The 19,966-nt window shown below is 43.8% G+C and overlaps 1 protein-coding gene across 1 annotated transcript; it reads left to right on the forward strand.

The window, feature by feature from the left end:
* The first annotated feature begins 625 nt into the window (after positions 1-625).
* On the forward strand, positions 626-17,719 carry LOC113882128 (dynein heavy chain 8, axonemal-like). Its single transcript, XM_027525321.1, has 4 exons — positions 626-771; positions 856-1,045; positions 14,914-15,035; positions 17,302-17,719. The coding sequence occupies exons 1-4, from the start codon at positions 640-642 to the stop codon at positions 17,587-17,589; spliced, it is 732 nt and encodes a 243-aa protein (XP_027381122.1). The 5' UTR covers positions 626-639; the 3' UTR covers positions 17,590-17,719.
* The last annotated feature ends 2,247 nt before the right edge of the window (positions 17,720-19,966 follow it).

The raw sequence follows: 19,966 nt of genomic DNA on the forward strand, positions 1-19,966 counted from the left end.
ATCTCTTCGAAATGGCCAATAAATTATATACCAGAAGGAAAAAATGACAGGTGCTTTATGGCCCTTCCACAAAATCAAATATTTTCATTGATTAGATTATGAAAGGCTCTCTTTAGTCACCCTAGCCAGAGCAACAACAGTTAGGATACTGCAGCCAATCATATTTATTGGTAACTGTTCTGTAAAGATTTCGGCTGTATTCACTTTCTGTGACATGTCTAATAATGATTCTATAAGCACTATGAGAAAAAGTATTCCAGACTGTACTCTTACAAAGGTTAAATTGCAAAAGAATATTTAACTGACACTTTAGTACTTAATCATTTGAAAGGGGAAAAAAAGTAAAATTTTATCTCAGCTTTTCAAAGTATTTTTCCAATTATCAACTAAGTACGATCAGTAGGAAATAAAAATCATTTTAGTTGAACAGTAGTTTTTGAAGCCCAGAAAATGGGAAATTTAATGGCAAATTTGGTTCTGCAAGAGATATTTTAGAGTTCACTTGGGCTTGTAGAGATATATCCAGAGGAAAAAGAGACTAGAGAAAGGAGGGATCCTTGGAAAAGAAGGGGCAGATAATTTTTTTTTTCATCTCCATTATTGTATGCTTTGTGTTAGGTGAAAGCTCGTTTGATAAAGATGGGGCATCTTAATTCAATGAACATATTTCTCAGACAAGAAATTGACAGAATGCAAAAAGTCATTTCAATACTTCGCAGTAGCCTGAATGATCTAAAATTGGCCATTGAAGGCACGATCATTATGAGTGAGGTAAGCTATGACCATCTCGGTAGCTGTTTCCCTCTTCCGTTGAATTTTCTTATTCTCAGATTTTAACTCCGTCATTTTTTCCAGAACTTGAGAGATGCTCTGGACAACATGTATGATGCCCGTATACCCCAAATCTGGAAAAGAGTGTCCTGGGACTCCTCCACACTGGGCTTCTGGTTTACTGAACTTTTGGAAAGAAACGCTCAGTTTTCTACCTGGATATTTGAAGGGAGGCCCAATGTGTTCTGGATGACTGGTTTCTTCAATCCCCAAGGTAGGTGTTCACAGGACTTGGACGTCGTGAGTGGTTGTGTGGTAGCACTGTGTGATAAATGTATGTTACACAGAGCAGTATAGAGGCGCAGCTTACTGCATGCTGGAATTATGCTTTCAGAGGTGTAGACCAACAGAGGAACCTTCTATATTTGTTTTACAAATTCAGTCTGAAGTTCTGTCTGCCATATTGCTTCCACAACATAGGGGCAAAATTCCATTTTTCTTCTCACCCACTTAAGCAAGCAAGTTGGTGGTTAGAACAATGTGAAATACTGAAAAGGTTTGTTCAAACATTACTTTTTAAATGTTTATGAAACTGACAAAAATGAAGCACCAGAATATGCAAAGGAAAATGTTCCTAAGGCTCAGAAAATTAGACTGATTTTTAAAATGACCATGTGGCAAAAGTTTTATTCAGTGCACTTCCAGAGTCTGTCCCTGCTTGCTTGTTTTTTTTGCCCCTCCCCTGAAAAAGTGCTTTGTGATCCCATGGCATATATTCCTTCATTATAGAAATATTTACTGAATAAGTTTCAGACTAGATCTCATAGAGTTCATAAAAGTTCAGAAATGCAACAATGTTTTTTTCTTACTATGACATGGATAGTTTTTTCAAGTAACTCTTGGCAAGAATGAAGGGACACTGGGTTCCTTACAGTTCAGCACCTTCTAGGCCCATTAGTAATACAATTTAAGAAGTGTTCACACTTAGAAATTTAGGATTACTCTCGTTACTCCGTAAGCAACTTAGCAAACACTCACATTGTTACTCTCAGCAGTATGGTTGAATCTCATAAAATAATATTAAATGAAGGAAGTCAAACAGGACACATTATAATGTATACCATATTCTTTGTGATGTATGAATATTGTGTGATTCCATTTATGCAAGAAACCAAAATAAGTAAAATAGATCCAAGGTCTTAAAAGTCAGAATAGTGGTTACCCTTGTGGGAAAGGGCAGTGATTGCCAAAGGGCACAAGGCGGTTCAAGGGGTCTGGGAATGTTCTACTTCTTGATCTGGATATTGGTTACAGGGCTATATTCCCTTGGTGAAAATTTATCAAGCTTTATACTTATGAGTTGTATGTTTTTCTTTGTATCAGTTCAGTTCAGTTCAGTCGCTCAGTCATGTCCAACTCTTTGTGACCCCATGAATCGCAGCATGCCAGGCCTCCCTGTATAATACTTAATAAATAGTAGACATTTATTTGTTCTCTGTGTACATGCATTCATTCAGTTCATGAATTTTCAAGTGCCTTAACATTTTCTAAATTTAAAACATTGATCATGGTGGTTTTTAGGAACTTAGCAAATTATATTGGGTTGGCCAAAAAGTTTATTCAGGTTTTTTCTGTACCATCTTATGAAAAAACCCAAATGAACTTTTTGGCCAACCCAATACATGGCACATTATTATGTCAGTAGACTTTAGATTTGTGAAGAACAGCCCCAATATTTCACTTATCTGTTTTCTCCCAGAATTCCCATTGAATTTGGGGAGGAAAAAAATTTTTATTATGGTTTTCAGATTCTTGTGTCTACTTACAAGTCTCTTTCCTCTATACCAGCCCTCAATTTGAGTAAGCTGTCACCAGGCGATTCCGAGCTTGGGAGCTTAAAGAAATAACGTTTAACTTGATTAGGATTGTTCAACCATCTTTCATTTGCCAGCCCATCCACTAGGTGCTTTCAATAGAGAGAGATTTGAGATGCAGTTCCTGCCCCAAAGGCGCCCATAATCTGGTCAGTAGGACAGAAACATGAGCAACTTTAACAGAATGTGGTAAATGCTCCGCCTGCGTAGAACCAAGTGCCGCGCAGGCACAGAGGACAGAGAGGTACCTTCCCCGAGGCCGGCCTTGAGAAGAGCTGTACCCGGGGTCAGCTCAACCCTGGAAGAGTGGGGTTCACAGAGGCAGAGGCTGGTAAGAGCATCCCAGTCAGAGACCTGAGCAGAGACAAGGCATGTCCAGGGAGAGAAGACTCGTGTGGCCTGAGCTCAGGAAGCAGGAGCAGGGGTGTCGGGGGGTGAGGTCTTCCAGGCGAGTTTGAGCTGCATCATAAAGGCAGCATAAAGTCACCAAAAATGAGGTGAAGGTAGAGTGTAGACTGAAAGAAGGCTATCCATAGCAATGACACTCTTATCAGGTCCAAGGGAGACAGCCTGAGACCTTGACCAGGTGCAGAGGAGGAGGCAGATCTGATGGACTGATTAAATGGGGCTCTTTGAGAGGGTAGGAAGTAGCAGTGGCTGAGGCTGAAGGCTAAGCACAAGACCAGGAGCCTTAGGAGAGGGGCCACTTGGGAGGATGAGCAGGGAGCCCTGGACACGTCAGCTTGTGCAGGAGGGACATCCAGGTGGGCAGGTGTGCTGGCAGACTTCAAATCAGTGATTAGGAAAAAAAAAAAAGGTGAGATCGTTAAGTATATTTTTAACATTTAGAAGCCAAGGGAGCGGGGTTGATGTATTCATGGCTTTCCATAGACATAGATGGGTAAATCGTATATCACAGCACAGTCTCTTTGAGCAATTGCTTTTTTCCATTAGAAATGTAACTTTCAATAGCAAAGTATTAATATAAACTAATGTTTGTTACTATTTATTAAGAAGTATTACAAACTAGAGCAACATTTAAAGAAATATAAGTACAAATCAGTTTTCTTATTTGCCTTGTTAATAACACTGATCCTTTCTATTTTTTTTTTTTTTTTCTCTTCATTTCTGTTTTTTTTTTTTTTATTTTTATTTTTTTTTCGCCGCCTCCGTGAGGGGGCGGAAATGACGCGACATGCGCGTCAGAGGGTGCGACGCGGTCGCCGGCCAAATACCTTCATTTCTGTTTTTAAACTGAACTTGGATTCCTTCTCTCATGGCTCTCCGTGTCTCCGAAAGTCTTGCACCTATTCAAACATCCTACCTTACACACCCTTGCTTTCTGTTTGTAGCACAGAAGAATGGAAGTTAGATTTCCCTACCTACCAATCATTTCTCTGCTTCCTTTGCCCTTACTTGACGTGGAAGACAAATCACTTGCAGTTCCATCTTACCTGGCCGAATCAGAGAGGTTGCAGCAACCCCATGCATGTTCACAGGCAGCATGCAAGCAGATAAAGTCCTCTCCAGGTGGAAGCTTCTCTGGTCACTATCTGACCTTGGTGACTGATTTCTCGACATGGTGTAACTTCTGGGTTTTATATCGTCTAACCCAGTCCCCTTCCATGAAATAATTTTTTGTCCCAAAAGATTTAAGTAAATTATTTTTCAAGGGCTATTTTTTTTAAGATTTTTCTTTTTTTTTTAAATTTTATTTTATTTTTAAACTTTACAATATTGTATTGGTTCTGCCATATATTGAAATGAATCCGCCACAGGCATACATGTGTTCCCCATCCTGAACCCTCCTCCCTCCTCCCTCCCCATACCATCCGGCATTGAAATATGTATAATATCATATATGAAACGAGTCGCCAGTCCAGGTTCGATGCACGATACTGGATGCTTGGGGCTGGTGCACTGGGAAGATTTTTCTTTTGATGTGGAACATTTTGAAAGTCTTTATTGAATTTGTTACAATATTGCTTCCATTTCATGTATTGGCTTTTTGGTTGAAAGACATGTGAGATCATAGCTCCCGGACCAGGGATCAGACAAACACACCCCGCATTGAAAGGCGAAGTCTTAGCCGCTGGACCGCTAGGGAAGTCTCTAAGTAAATTGTTTAAAGAAACCACGGTTTAAGTAAAACACAGTGCCGTTTGCTAAGATGCCATAGTTTTTTCAGAAATATATATAGTCAAAATCACCTAGATTGTAGAAAGCTTGAAAATGTTTCTTTCACCTATGACCATTTGTTTTGTGTTCTTGTAATGTTACCTGGCATCTGATACTGTCTGAGGTGTGTTTCCTCATCATGCCCCTGTGAGCGCCCTTTGGGCCTAAGTGATGCTGCAGGGACAGGTGACGGGCCTCATTTGCCACCCCTTCCCTGGTCGCAGTCTGTGTCTGATCTCACCCTGTTTGTAGCACTGTTCTGTCACTGTGTGGTGGTCTGATATTTCGTCTTATTGAAGAGGCTGTCAGCCAGCCACCCTGGAACTAATTTCGTGTGTTCAGCCCCCTTCACAATCATTTCTGTAGCAACTGACGAGCTCAATCAGGTGGCAATTAGATTTGATTATTAACGTGGTCAAGCTCTGTGTGCCCCTGACCCTGTGACATTTGTTCAATGGCCCAGCTTTGGGCATAGCATGGAACTGCCTCCAAGTGGATAACTCAGGCTCAGGTGAACCTTTGTGCTCCACTGGGGCTTCCCAGCAGTAACTGGCACGCACACACGCATATCGTTTAAGACTGTGCTGCTCAGCATTCTGGAAGGATTATGTGGTCTCTTGTTCCCACAAGTGTACCTTTTCACAGCATCATGTACACACGACTTAGATTCTGATTTGTGTGTGTCTGTGTCATAGATAGGGATGTGTTTAAACTCAGAGATTATGAGTGGACATGAGCTTGACATCAATCCAAGGGAATTGCCTGCCTTCCAGAACCTTTTAATTGATAGCCTCGCTTTGCCATTCAGTTTGGTGTGACTCACAGGTGCTGCAAATGAAAGGGAGCAGAGGCTGGACGTGCTCTCACACAGAGGTGTGAGACCTGCACTGACATTATTTTCCAAATGTTGAACTCAATCTGCAGCGTGATGCCATTTGGATGCCGAACTGCTCTAGCTTTTCTGTTTTGTTCTTTAGTGTCTTGGCAAGCCACACCAGGTCTGTTGTAGCAGATATCAGCAACAATTTAGTATTCACTACTACAAATCAAGATTTTCAGTTAGAAGGGAGTCTACTGAATCAAGGAGATGGACAATTTTTGTCCTGTTATCTTTTGTTCCTGTAAAAATCACCGATAACCTCTTGCCTGAGTATTGTTCTTTTTTAAAAAAAAATAACGTATTTATTTATTTTTGGTCGTGCTGGGTCTTCGTTGCTGCGTGTGGAGTTTTCTCTAGTCGTGGTGAATGGGGGCTACTCCTCATTGTGGTGCACAGGCTTGTCACTGCGGTGGCCTCTCTCATTGCAGAGCACAGGTTTGTCATTGCAGTGGCCTCTCTTTTTGCAGAGCACAGGCTCTAGGCGCTTGGGCTTCAGTCGTTGTGGTCCATGGGCATTAGTTGCCCACAGCCCATGGAATCTTCCTGGACCAGAGATCAAACCTGTGCCCCTGTGTTGGCAGGCGGACTCCTATCCACTGTCCAGGGAAGTCCTGTGTATTTGTTTTTAGGGCACATTAGCAGCTGCCAGCAATTTCTGAATGCTTATCTTGAAGACAGTCATAAAAGCTTGCTGTCTGTTGGGCAGAAGAGTACAGCAGGGTTATTAATAGAGCTTTAGGATTGGAAGGGACTGGGGATTTTTTCTAATCTTATAACAATCCCAAGTGTGCCCCAGAGGTACCCCTAATATCTGAGGAAATCTAGGTGAAGGGTTATCAGGGTTTCAGACCTCAATCTGGGTGATAGCACTCACTGCCGTGACCCTGAATCCCAGAACCAGAGAAGGACTGTGGACACTGTAGAAACACCTCCAAGTGAATAAAAGCCCATTCTTCTCACCTTTGGTGGGGAGGGGCTTGATGCCCTGGCTTCAGCCTCAACCACATCCCTTATGATTTTAGTCTCTGCCCATGGTCCTTACCCACCCTCTAGTTCCTTGTCGTTTGGCTGGCTTCATTACCACACTGAAACTGCTCTCTCCAAGGCCACCAGGTCTAGTAATCCTCCTGCTAGCTTCATTTCACACCTTGGCTTCCATCCATCACCTACCTTGGTTCTCCCCCTACCTCTCAGAGGGCTACTTCTGAGCCCACTTTGTGGGCTCTTCTCAGGCAAGTTCTGCCCTTGGCCCTGGTCTCTTCATTGATGACCTCAGTCCTTCTCAGAGATGCAATTGTTTGTCTCTACTTATGACCGACTCATCAAAAGTCCCAGTGTTAGCTTCTGATTCTTACTTCCAACTGTCTCCGTGAACTATTCCATCCTCTGTAAACCTCACCAGGACTACAGCTGTCCATCTCCCCACTAAACCACCCTCACCAGGGTTCTGCTCCGTTTGCTTGTACCTGCCCACCCTCCAGATCACCCTGACTCTTGTAAATAGTCCCTCACATCCTAACAGCTTGAAAGAGGGAAATCAGGAATGCATAGTGTGGTGGAAGATGGGGGGGATGGGAGGAAGGAGTAACAGATGCTGCCAGAGGTCAAGTAAGGTAGGGCCCCAGATGGCTAGATAGCCTTATCAACCAGGAGACTGCGGGTGAGAGAAGTCTCAGTGGAGTGGGTGGGGAGGTGGAGGAGTCAGATTTCAGGATGAGTGAGAGACCAGAAAATGGGGAGACAGAGAGTGAGGGTGGAGAACATGGAAAATTCCCTCGAGAAATTGGACTTGGAAGAGAAGAAGGGAGTTGGAGGAGCAGTTGTAAGAAGAAAACATTTTCTTGCTTCTTTTAATGGCAGGACAAGCTTGAGCCTATTCAAATACTGGTGGGAAGAAGCCAGGAGAGAGAGAGACAACAAAGATACCACAAGGGGGGAGTGAAAGAAGCAGAAGGAGTGGTTCCCCAAGTGGAGGGATGCACTCGATGCGGGAGGAGGGGACACCCCACCCGCTATAACAAGGTAAACAAGGAAGGAATGAGCGTAGATGCCAATGAGTTTGCTGGTATGGTGGCAAGAAGTTAAGAGAATTTCCATCTGATGCTTTCTATTCTTCCCTTTGAGAAGGCAAAGTGATCTCAGGAGCAGGATGTTAGAGGAGAGATTTAAGAAGAGTAGCAGAAGTTCGAGAAAGAGGGCTAAGGAGGAAGGGATTGCTAGATGGCTTTGACAATCCCATCAAGGCTAGTGGTGGCTAAACCACGGTGGCAATTGTGTGCTGGTCTCAGTTTTGCTCAGCAGCCTGGAATGGGTTTAAGAAGAAGGACACCTGGACTTGTTTAGCAGTGGAGTTCTGCTGGGTGAGTGATGAAAAAGATGGGTCTGCTCTAAATAGGGGAAGAAGCAAAGAAAAGGGGTGGAGTTGAGGACCAGGTCTTTGGAACTGAGACGTCAAGATGCTGAGTGGGATACTGAAGAGACCCAGAAGGCGGCAGGAGGCTCCGTGAATGGGGACCAGTGGGGTACTTGGCAGGGACAGTGAGGGGAGGGGCGTGTGGACGGAGGGTGATTGTCCAAGCAGCAGAGATTCTCATCCAGGGTGGAGGGGCAGTTGGGGAGGACAGGATCTTCAGGGTTGAGCCAGCCTCCAGGAAGGGCAAGAAGATGGAGAGAATGTTCTGTGCAGACATGGAACACATGGGAGAGTCTGTTAACCACAGACCCACTCCAGCGAGAATAGCGTAAAGGTTGGGGAGGGAGCAGAGAGGTGTAAGGTTGGGTGAAGGGAGAGGAAGCATGGAGTAGCAGAGAAGGAGTAGGGAAGGTACAGCAATTACAGAATTACATTTTGGCATGTGAGACCCAGCGGGGTTAGCTGATCCCAACCTAACCAAGAGAATTAGCCCCAGTGCTCCGGCTTATACTCCATGTCCTGGATTAACAGCATTTCAGAAAATATATGCATATCAGGGGACTCTGGGAAGACTCAGCTTGCATTACTGACAGCCTTCCTCATGTTTGGCTTGTATCATAGGGCATGTCTCTTCCCACTTGCCAATTTGTTCTGCAAACAACATGCGTCCATGATCTCTTATTGGCCTGTCATGCAGATATTTTTTACAGAGCAGAGGTTCTTAATCCTGCCCGCACAGTAGAATCATGTGGGTAGGTTTTAATGCATGCTAGTCCCTGGGGCCCAAACCAGGGACTTCAGAACCTCTGGGGATGAGTTCATTAGAGTCTATATAATCAGTCTTAAAATATCTTTTGGTCATGCTAAGGTGTGAGGAACCTGGGCCTTAGACCATTGCTACCCAGTATGTGGTCCAGCAGCCAGCAGCGGCAACATCACCTGGGAGCTTGATAGAAATGAGGATCCTCAGGACCTACCCTCAACCTCCCTACTAAATCAGAACCAGCATTTTAATAAGCGATCTTTCCCTTGGTGTTAACTGTGAACTTTGAGAAACCTGCCTTAAAACAGTACTAAAGCCTGGTCCCACCTCTAGAGATTCTGATTTAACTTATCTGGGCTATGACCAGGGAATTGGAAGTTTCAAAGTCTTCCCAGATATTTCAAATTTTCAGCCAAGATTAAGATCCCTACCTTACAGCATTGAACAAAGCATCAGGAAAGGTTCCTGGGGCATTTTTATTCAACTGGGTGAATCATCGTCATCTTTGCTTAATGATTTCTGACCTTCTATTTAACTTACCAATGAACTGCATTCGGTTCTCATTTTGGGGAAAAAACTGCCTGTCATAATCTTATGGCAGGAACATCATTTCTGCTCATCTTTCAAAATGCTCATGGGAGGCTTAGTAACTGACAAGACAGGAAATACTGAACAACCGAAGGCTCATTACCTAAGGACTGGTTCATTTATTAAAGGAAAGAAAGTGTTGCCTATAGGACCATCATTACAGAATACCAAGCAACTCCTTGTGAAATAAAGAACCTTCCTGATGGTGCTCATTTCACACACTAGCAAGGTTATGCTCAAAATTCGTCAAGCTAGGCTTCAGCAGTACGTGAACCAAGAACTTCCAGATGTACAGCTGGGTTTAGAAAGAGCACAGGACCCAGAGATCAAATTACCAACATTCATAGAGAAAGCAAGAGAATTTCAGAAAAATATCTACTTCTGCTTCCTTGGTTATACTAAAGCCTTTGACTGTGTAGATCACAACAAACTGTGGAAAATTCTTAAAGAGACAGGAGTACCACACCACCTTACCTGTCTCCTGATAATCCTGTATGCAGGTCAAGAAGCAACAGTTTGAACCGGACATGGAACAACTGACTGATTCAAAATTGGGAAAGGAGTATGTCGAGGCTGTACATTGTCACCCTGCTTATTTAACTTCTATGAAGAGTACATCATGCAAAATGCTGGGCTGGATGAATCACAAGCTGGAATCAAGATTGTGGGGAGAAATATCAACAGCCTCAGATACACAAATGTTACCACTCTAATGGCAAAAGGGAAGACAAACTGAAGAGCCTCCTGATGAGGGTGAAAGAGGAGAGTGAAAAAGTTGGTTTGATGACATGTGTTCCCATCACTTCATGGCAAACAGAAGGGGGAAAAGTGGAAGCAGCAACAGGTTTTATTTCTTGGGCTCCAGAATCACTATGGATGGTGACTGCAAGCCATGAAATTAAAGACACTTGTCCTTGATAGGAGCAAAGACACGACAAACCTAGGCAGAAAAGCAGAGATAGAAAGCAGAGATATCATTCTGCTGATAAAGATCTGTATGGTCAAAGCTACGGTTTTCTAGTAGTCATGTATGGATGTGAGAGTTGGGCTATAAAGAAAGCTGAGCACAGAAGAATTGATGCTTTTGAACTGTGGTGTTGGAGAAGACTCTTGAGAGTCCCTTGGACAGCCAGGAGACCAAACCAGTCAATCCTAAAGGAAATCAACCCTGAATACTCATTGGAAGGACTAATGCTGAAGCTGATGCTCCAATACTTTGGCTATCTGATGCAAAGAGCAGACTCACTGGAAAAGACCCTGATGCTGGAAAGATTGAGGGCAAAAAGAGAAGGCAGCAGAGGTTATATAGTATTACCAACTCCATGGACATGAATCTAAGCAAACTCTGGGAGATAGTAGAGAACAGAGGAGCCTGGCATGCTGCAGTCCTTGGGGTTGCAAAGAATTGAACACAACTTAGTGACTGAACAACAACAATAGCATTCCTGGTTAGTTATTTATTCTGTCCCTTCCACGACCTTGTTTGAATTGATACTGAAAGCCTTCTACAGCTTCCTTCAAGCCAACTGATTGCACAGGTCAAACAACAATAGTTTGTTTGCTGAAATGTTAGGTCATGACTATTACAGGAATTAAGACATAACAAGTGTTATTTTAGGCCTGAGTTTCCAGAGTATAATACAAGCTTAAAAGTACATTTTGCAAAAGAACAAGCTTGACAAGTGTTTTAACAATTCATTATACTGTATGGGTTAGAAAGGCAAAGAAAATTTAAGGCACCTCAGTTAGCCCACATGACACTCAGATGTTTGAATGGTTAAATCACCCATTTTTGTGTGGGTGTTTAAGTCTCATGAAAAATAGATTATTTTTGTTGAGGACTTTCCCCAACTTTTTTTTTCTCACTTCTGAGTCAAACGCATGAACGCCTGAATCACTTTTCCCACCACTGATGATTGAAATTCGGCTTAAGAATTATTAAAATTAAATTAGTGCCAAGACAGAAGTACTACTTCTCAAGCCTTTATAAAGAAAAATCTATCAATAGTCTTTTAAAATTATATAGGTTTCAGAAAACAAGAGTTTTTGATTTCATTATACTTGATATCAGTCTATAAGAAAGATGATCATTCATTTTTAAAATTCGATAAAGAGCAATTCAGTGGATTTGCAATTCAGTTTGAATTCTGCAAGATCATGTTCTTCTTTTAGGAGGCAAAAAAAAAGCTATCAAAACTTGAAAAAAATATATGTATCTTCTCCATGTTCTGAGTGAGAATGAGCCATGGAACGGTTTCCTACCCTCTGCTCTCAGGCCTCAAATTATTTATTGAACATTTTCCTTTCTTAATAGCTCAAGGTAATATGCATTCTAGATTTCGTCTCCTGGCATAACCGAGAGTGCTTCCTAAACATTAGGAGGCTTACTGTTGAAGTCAGCCAGACAATATCATGCGTATTCCCCAGCAGGGAGATGAGAGAAGGTGGTATCTCCTTAACCATACTAGAACTTTTTCAGAACACTCCACCATCAACTGAGGTCCTTGTCTTGGGTGTGTTACATAATAGAGAGTCTCTCACCCCCTCACCTGGCGTCTACTACATTGTTCTGAGTGCCATAGCAAGTGAGGTCAAATTTGCAATTTGGAACTTCAAATATTATAGAAAAACCCAGTTTTTCAACTAGTGCAGATGGATAGTTAGTCATTATTCATGCCTTATGCATTATGACTTTGTAGATTCATAGATCAATGATGAATTTTAAAATATCATAAAATAGGGTCAATTTAATTCTGAGGATCTACTTGGATGCAAGCTTAAGTTGAGTGATGAAAATGACATTTTCATGGAGTCACTTAGAATGGAGGATTGGATTTTATTACTGTGGTCATATATACCTGACTGGGTTTCCCAGGTGGTGTGAGTGATAAAGAACCCGCTTGCCAATGCAGGAAACATAAAAGACCCGGGTTTGATCCCTGGATCAGGAAGATTCCCAGAGGATGGCATGGCAACACACTCCAGTATTCTTGCCTGGAAAATCCCACGGACAGAGGAGCCTGGAGGGCCACAGTCCATAGGGCTGCAGAGCCGGACACAACTAAAGCAAGTTATCATGGCATGGCATATACCTGACTACCAAACACACGACATGTTGACTACTAAAGAAATGAGATCCCCAGTATTTAAAGTGGAAGTTGATGTAATCACACACTTGATCAGACCATCTCAGGTGACTCCACATGTACACTACAGACAGGTCTTGACCAGAAATCGCTGCAGGCAAACGTCTACCAAGTTTCCTACTCCCTGTATTTAACACTTTGCATCATAAAAGCATCCTTTCCTACTAGGCACTCTTAGTTTCATGAAACTTTATAAGAATCACTTATAGGACTTCTCTGGTGGTCCAGTGGTTATGATTATACATTTCCATTGCAAAGGGCATGGGTTCGATCCTTGGTCAGGGAAGTTCCACATGCCTCCCAGTGGACCTAAAAAAAAGAAAAAAGACCTTCAATTAGGTCCTCTGGTTGACTGACCAACTTTTCTTTTGGATTAATGCAGGGGTTCTTCTTGAGTTTCCTAAATCCTGCTTTCAGTGAGAGCTCTGAGTAAACTTTATAAGATGCAAATACAACTAAATTATTTGCCTGCTTCAGATAATCAGTGGCTTCCCACCATTCACAAAGTCACCAGGTCCAAAGTCTGCCCCTGCGAAACCCTGTCTCTGCCTTTGTTCTAACCTCATCTGCCATTATTGCCTCATCTGTAGGCCTAGACTTCTGTGCCTTTGCACATGCTGTTCCCTTAACTGGAATTATCCCACCTGGAAAACTCTTATTTTCAAGACTAGTCTTTGACTTCATCTTCTCAATTCAGCCGTCCCTGAGCTGTCTTCTTGAGTGGTCCACTCTGTTCTCACATCTTTACTTACAATGACATCGAGGTGTATATCCTGCTTCCGTCCGCTTTCCCTGTAGACTGAGCTCCTTGAGTGCAGGGTCCATGGATGGCCTCTTCATCATTGTGGGCATCTCACCTCTAGCATACCTGGTATATAGTGGCCACTTCTAAGGGACTTAGTGAATGAATGAATGGATGAGTGCCTCCCCAAGTGTCTAACAATAATGAGGGAAGGACTTGAGAATGGAGAGAACTTGACTTTTTCACTAAGCAGGCTAGAGTCCTACTTTATTTATTTAAAAAAAAAAAAAATATATATATATATACACTGATTCATTTGGCTGTGCCAGGTCATGGTTGCATGCGAGATCTTAGTTGCAGCATGTGAACTCCTAGCTGTGGCATGTGGGATCTAGTTCTCTGATGAGGGCTTGAACCTGGGTTCCTTGCATTGAAAGCACAGAGTCTTAGCCACTGGACCACCAGGGGAGTTCTCATTCTTTCTTTCTAATTCTAACAGGTGTTAACTCACTGCCTGCCTTTATGCCTTGTAACTTTCCCTCTTCTTTCCACTCCCATTCAAACCTGATAAAATATTACCACTTTCGTGTTGGTTTGTGCGTTAAAGTTCTCACAGTTCATGAGTCTAGGAGTAATAGGGACACACGCTTCCAAAATTTACTTGTGATTGTGAATAAAGGGGCTCATGATTTCCAGTATTAACATGGAGGCCAAAATGTAATAGATAGGTCACAGGGGACATGAGTTTGGGTGAACTCTGGGGAGTTGGTGATGGACAGGGAGGCCTGGCGCACTGCGATTCATGGGGTCGCAGAGTCGGACACGACTGAGCGACTGAACTGAACTGAAAGTATCCTAAGATTTTGAAGTCCATTTTGAAGTTTAAGGTATAGTTTTTAAATATGAAATGCTACTCTCCAAGATAGACTTCTCTAATTGAATTGCATGGCAATGATTTGCAATATTACGTTTAAAGAAAGGCCACATATACAGAACCATGTATTGTCTTAAAATAACTGTATTATGCACATTAAAACATGGAGCGTTCCTTTCCGGTGTGATTGCTTTGTTTGATCAAATTGAAAGTCAGGCTTTCTATTTTGGCATTACGCCTTATTTCCTAGACTAAATGAAATTATTCCATTAGAGCAAATAGACGCTTGATAATGGTTTGATTCCAGTTTTAATTGGAATGCTGTTCTCAGAATATTTTACCATTCCAATATTATTCCTTGATACTGGATTTTCAAACAGAGACTCTATGTTAGCGCTGGGTTACAGCCCTTAGAAGACTAGAATAGTTGAAATCCCAGGGGAATTTCAAACCGCGACCTTGTCTGAGGCAGAGACGGTGCTGTTTTCCAGCTGTCTGCTGGCAAGACGTATTTGGTTGATTGAAACAAAACGTTGAAAGAAACATCCCTTCTGAGGTTTGATGTCAGCTCCTCTGGGATGGGCACACATCTGGAGATGGATAAGCAGCTAACTACACAATTCCCCCTCTTGTTACTAGAGTAGTCTGCACCAAGGCATCACGATTTCTTTCTCCTTTTCTAAGGCTTCCTGACCGCAATGAGGCAAGAAGTGACCCGTGCCCACAAAGGCTGGGCCCTGGACTCCGTGACCATCCACAACGAAGTTCTGCGGCAGACCAAGGAGGAGGTCACATCACCCCCTGCGGTAGGTGCCACTGGGCAAGAGCAGGGCCACTTCTGGAGCTGGGGCTCCAAGTTCAAGTTCTGCTGAACATGGACCTATGAGCATCTCCATCAGGTCCTCTGGCTTTGCAGTGAGAGTTTCCTTGGTTGTAACCAGGAGACCTCAATGCCAACTCCTCCTGCATTTGCCAGAGTGGGAATGAATGATAAACACCAGGAAGTCCCCAGACTGCATTCTTTGTAATTACAAGTTACATTTGTGTGTGCTCAAAAGGACTTTCTGCATGTCTCCATCCACTGCTGTGGGGCACTCACAGAATTAATGAGGGTTAAGGGCAGTAGTGGGTTGCCATTTTCCAGTACTCTTGCCTGGAAAATCCCATGGACGGAGGACCCTGGTAGGTTGCAGTCCATGGGGTCGCTAAGAGTCAGACACAACTGAACGACTTCACTTTCAGTTTTCACTTTCATGCATTGGAGGAGGAAATGGCAACCCACTCCAGTGTTCTTGCCTGGAGAATCCCAGGGATGGCAGGGCCTGGTGGGCTGCCGTCTATGGGGTTGCACAGAATCAGACACGACTGAAGTGACTTAGCAGCAGCAGCAAGGGCAGTAGAGACTAACAGGATTGGCAGTCCTGAGCTCTGGGGCCAGTTCCAGTCATGTTCCTTCTTAGCTGCAGGACCTGGGTAGAAGGACAATTTGCCTGGAAAATTCCATGGACAGAAGAGCTTGGTGGGCTATCACCTATGGTGTTGCAAAGAGTCGGACCTGGTGCACACATCATACCATGCCACAGATTTAATGATGGTATCTAATGTGCTCATTTTCTGGGATTGCCCATGGTTTTACTGTCAAATCATGTACTTCAGATTTTGGTTCAAGAGGTATGGTTCTTATACTCTTGGCCCACATGGGGGATTTTAGAAAACACTTTGCAGCTAATATCCCTCTCTTTTATTATAATATAGATTTCCTTTCTCTTACCCAGTCCTCACTGGAGATGGAAAAACGGTCACCATCTTCTACTTAAGTGTGTCTTATGAGCTTACGTGATTGTTGGAGTCTCCCCCGTGATTCCCTTTAGACTTTTTTCTTACTGAGCACATGTTCTATGGCTCCCCACTGCCTACAAGATAAAGTTCAAGCTCTTCAGTCTGGTATCGACAGTCCTCCACCGTTAAGCCCTAACTTATTTATAACCATTGACCCTGCTGCTAAATAAAATGCTTGGACTCTCCTGACCATCCAGCCTCTCTTGATGCCCACCCTCTCTCCTCCATGTTCCCAAGCGCAGCGTGCCCTCCAAGACCCTCTCCTCCACAAGCCTCCCCAAGCACTCCAACCCACGGTGACTTTTCACTTGCAGTCACCGCGCTTGGCCTCAGTCAGTGCTGTTCATTAGGCAGCCCCTCTAACAAGCGTGTGCTGGTGTTTGAGTCATGCCTTTTACATTTGTTCTGTGTGTGTGTGTGTGTGTGTTGTCTCCTGGTTTACTGGTGAGGCCCTCAAGTCCTACTGTGTGAAAGACAGATACAGGATGAGGTCAGCCACTCTTGGACTGATTCTCCCCCACCCTGCCCATCACTTCCGCTCTGGCTCTGCATGTCTGACCTCTGGGGGCACTCACATGAAGTTAGAACCGCCTGTTGGCTTGCTCAGTGCAGGCTGAGATCCCGAGTGGCACCCAGCTCTGAATCGTGTCCTGGGTGCTCCCGCAGGACCCCGCACCAACTCAGAACACCCCTGTCAGAGACTTTCATTTGCAGCAGAGGCAATCTGGCGCTGCTGGCTGAGTCTTTGGTCCCAGGCTGGTCACCCCTAGGCTCAAATCACCAGTAATAGAAACATTTCTATGGCACTCATGTGCTGTGTGTGCTTAGTCACTCAGTCATGTCTGACTCCTTGCAACCCCATGGACTGTAGCCCACCAGGCTCCTCTGTCCATGGGATTCTCCAGGCAAGAATACTGGAGTGGGTTGCCATACCCTCCTCCAGAGGATCTTCCCAACCCAGGAATCGAACTGGGATATCCTGCATTTGCAGGCAGATTCTTTACCAGCTGAGCTACCAGGGAAGACCGTAGCCTCCAGCTGTGCCACAGAGCAACAGTGGGCTCAGTATTTCACCAAGGAATGCATCCACTGGTGTTTTCTCCTTTGGGGAGCGTTTTAAGATTGCTGTGCGTTCTCTTTCCAAACTGATGACCTTCGTTACAACATTGGGTGCCCATCTCCCAGCAGGTAACTTTTTAAAACTTCCTGCTATCTTCCGCTTGGCTCTTCCAGGAAGGCGTATACATTTATGGGCTGTACATGGACGGAGCAGCCTGGGACAGACGGAATGGAAAGCTCACGGAATCCACCCCCAAGGTGCTCTTCACACAGCTGCCCGTGTTGCACATCTTTGCCATCAATTCCACGGCACCTAAGGACCCCAAGTTGTACGTGTGTCCCATTTACAAGAAGCCCAGGCGGACTGACTTGACCTTCATCACTGTGGTGTATTTGCGAACAGTCCTCTCCCCGGATCACTGGATCCTGAGAGGCGTGGCCCTTCTGTGTGACATCAAGTAAGTTCCTTTCCACCTGCTGAGGGCCCTGGAGCCACGTGGGCAGTCAGCGCTGTCGAGAGACTCAGGGAGGCGTGTCTTTCTCCCTGATAATTGCTTGATTACTCTTTCTAAATTAAAAAGTTGATATCTTACAGTCACTTGGATGTGCATGTTTTCTCTCATATCAATATTTGGAAAGACGATTCAAAAGTAAAGTTTGTTGTTTTTTTTTTATTCCAGGCAGTCATATTCCATTTATAATTATTTTTTAGATAAAGTCCTATTTTCATGTTTGAATACTTGGGAAGATTTGAATTTTTAAAAACTAAAAGTATTAATTTGTTGCATCCCAAAAAAGAGTCTAGTAGATGCAATCGTCTCTCTCAAATAAAACCCACCTTTCCTTTGAATAACATCGACCCAAGCCTGAGTTTATGCAAGTATGCTACCTTTTGCTTGTTTTCTGCATTTGGTCCTCTCTCCGTGTTTGTGAAGTGGGAACTGGAGGGGTCCAGTCAGTTCCCCCTTGGGACTGATAGCTGGTGGTGTGAAATATTTGAGACAGAAAATCCACTGGGATGGCTGCCCTTGCAATTTAATTTTATTCAGTATTATTTTTAAGTGCTTTTGAGGCCCAGAGAGCTCTGAGTCTCTAGCTCTCCCCTCCCAACTCCAACTCCACAGGAGATAATGAAGCACACATTTCTAGGCAGCAAATGTAGAAGGAAAAAACAAACTCCATCAAATGAAATTAGGTTACATGCTGAATGCCTTAAACAGCAAAGTCTTTAAAAAGTGGAGCTATTTCTTACTCCGTAGCTAGTCTGAAACTCGATATGAACCTTTATTTCCTGCTAAAGGAAATTGTCAATTTAACAAAACAGATGGGGTCTTATATTGAACGTTCAGGCAGCTTCTGGCTAATGAAGAACTGTCTCTGGTCTTCCCATCTAGAATCCTCTTGCCTGCCCCCAGCTAAATCCTCAAACTTCCTCCCCTCTGTCTGTTCGGAAGGAGGGGGATGTTTCAAGTTGCCTTGCTCCCCTCTCATCCCTGTGTCACTCTGATCAGAGATGGCCAAGAAAGAGCCCAGGTGAGGTGTCTAGAGAAGAGCCCAGAAGAAATTCCACTGTAGTCTAGAGCAGGGGTCCCCAACCTCTGGGCATCTAATGCCTGATGACCTGAAGTGGAACCAATGTAATAATAAGAGAAATAAAGTACACAATAAATGTAATGCACTTGAATCATCCCTAAACCATCCCACCCTCCATCTGTAGAAAAATCGTCCTCCATGAAACTGGTCCCTGGTGCCAAAAGGTTAGAGACCCCTGGCCTTGTGTACTTTCAAACAGTAGACAGTACATTATAGGATGCAGTGTATTCTAGCCATGGCCTCTGCTGTGCTCTTGATCCTGATTCGATGTCAAAGCCATAGCACTTTCCAGGACTGTTTTTTTAAAAAATCAAGTAAGCAAGCCCCAAGTGTTTTGGCTCTTCCCTCAGCCTGTAGTCACACTAAAAAGATAGCATCCTCTGGGAAGACTGACCTGAACAGAAGCTAGCATCTGGAAGCAACCACTCTGTCTGGATGAGCAGAGCAGAAGCAAGACAGGTTACAGCAAACCAAACTACAAATTCTCAAATAAAGCACATTTTATTCATTTCCTGTTCAGTTGCCAAAATTACTGAAGCAAGTCACATTGTCTGACCCCCTGGATATCATGGTAGGTTTTCAGAGAATAACAATTAGATTCAATGTTTTCTTTTCTTTCTAAAAATATATACACATTTATTTGTTTATCTGGCAGCTGGGGTCTTAGCTGCAGCGCACGGGATCTTCCCTGCATTGTGTGGCGTCTGTTGCTGGGCACACGGGCTCAGTGGTTGCGGCACACAGGTCTAGTGCTCCTCTGCATGTGGGATCTTAGTTCGCCCACCAGGGATCAAACCCACATCCCCTGCATTGCAAGGTGGATTCTATTTATTTATGTTCGGCGTACTGGGTCTTTGTTGCTGTGTGGGCTTTTCTCTAGTTGCAGTGATTGGGCTTCTCACTGCCGTGGGCTCTCTTGTTGCTGAGCATGGTCTCTAAGGCGCACAGGCGTAGTTGCTCCCACGTAGGATCTTCCTGGGTCAGGGGTCAAACCTGCATCTCCTGCATTGCAGGCAGATTACCACTGAGCCACCAGGGAAGCCCTCAAGGCGGATTCTTAACCTCTGGACCACCAGGGACGTCCCAGTCCAATGTTTTCTAATGACTTGAATGTCCTATGAAAAATTTGGGAAAGAGATGGGAAGGGTGTGAATCTAGCAAAGATCATGGATCAGACTGTTTAAAGCCACACACATAGCATTTCCTGGGAATTCTCCACTGTTGCAGATTATTTTGTTCTGTGTCA

The sequence above is a fragment of the Bos indicus x Bos taurus genome, chromosome 23 (genome assembly GCF_003369695.1).
Source record: "Bos indicus x Bos taurus breed Angus x Brahman F1 hybrid chromosome 23, Bos_hybrid_MaternalHap_v2.0, whole genome shotgun sequence".
Taxonomy (NCBI): domain Eukaryota; kingdom Metazoa; phylum Chordata; class Mammalia; order Artiodactyla; family Bovidae; genus Bos; species Bos indicus x Bos taurus.

What these genes read in the sequence shown, in the direction of transcription:
- LOC113882128 (XM_027525321.1), top strand. Translation starts at nt 640, where the DNA reads ATGGGGCATCTTAATTCAATGAACATATTTCTCAGACAAGAAATTGAC. An exon ending in GCACGATCATTATGAGTGAG is followed by an intron (nt 772 to 855) that starts GTAAGCTATGAC and finishes CATTTTTTCCAG; the next exon opens with AACTTGAGAGATGCTCTGGA. An exon ending in TGGTTTCTTCAATCCCCAAG is followed by an intron (nt 1,046 to 14,913) that starts GTAGGTGTTCAC and finishes TCCTTTTCTAAG; the next exon opens with GCTTCCTGACCGCAATGAGG.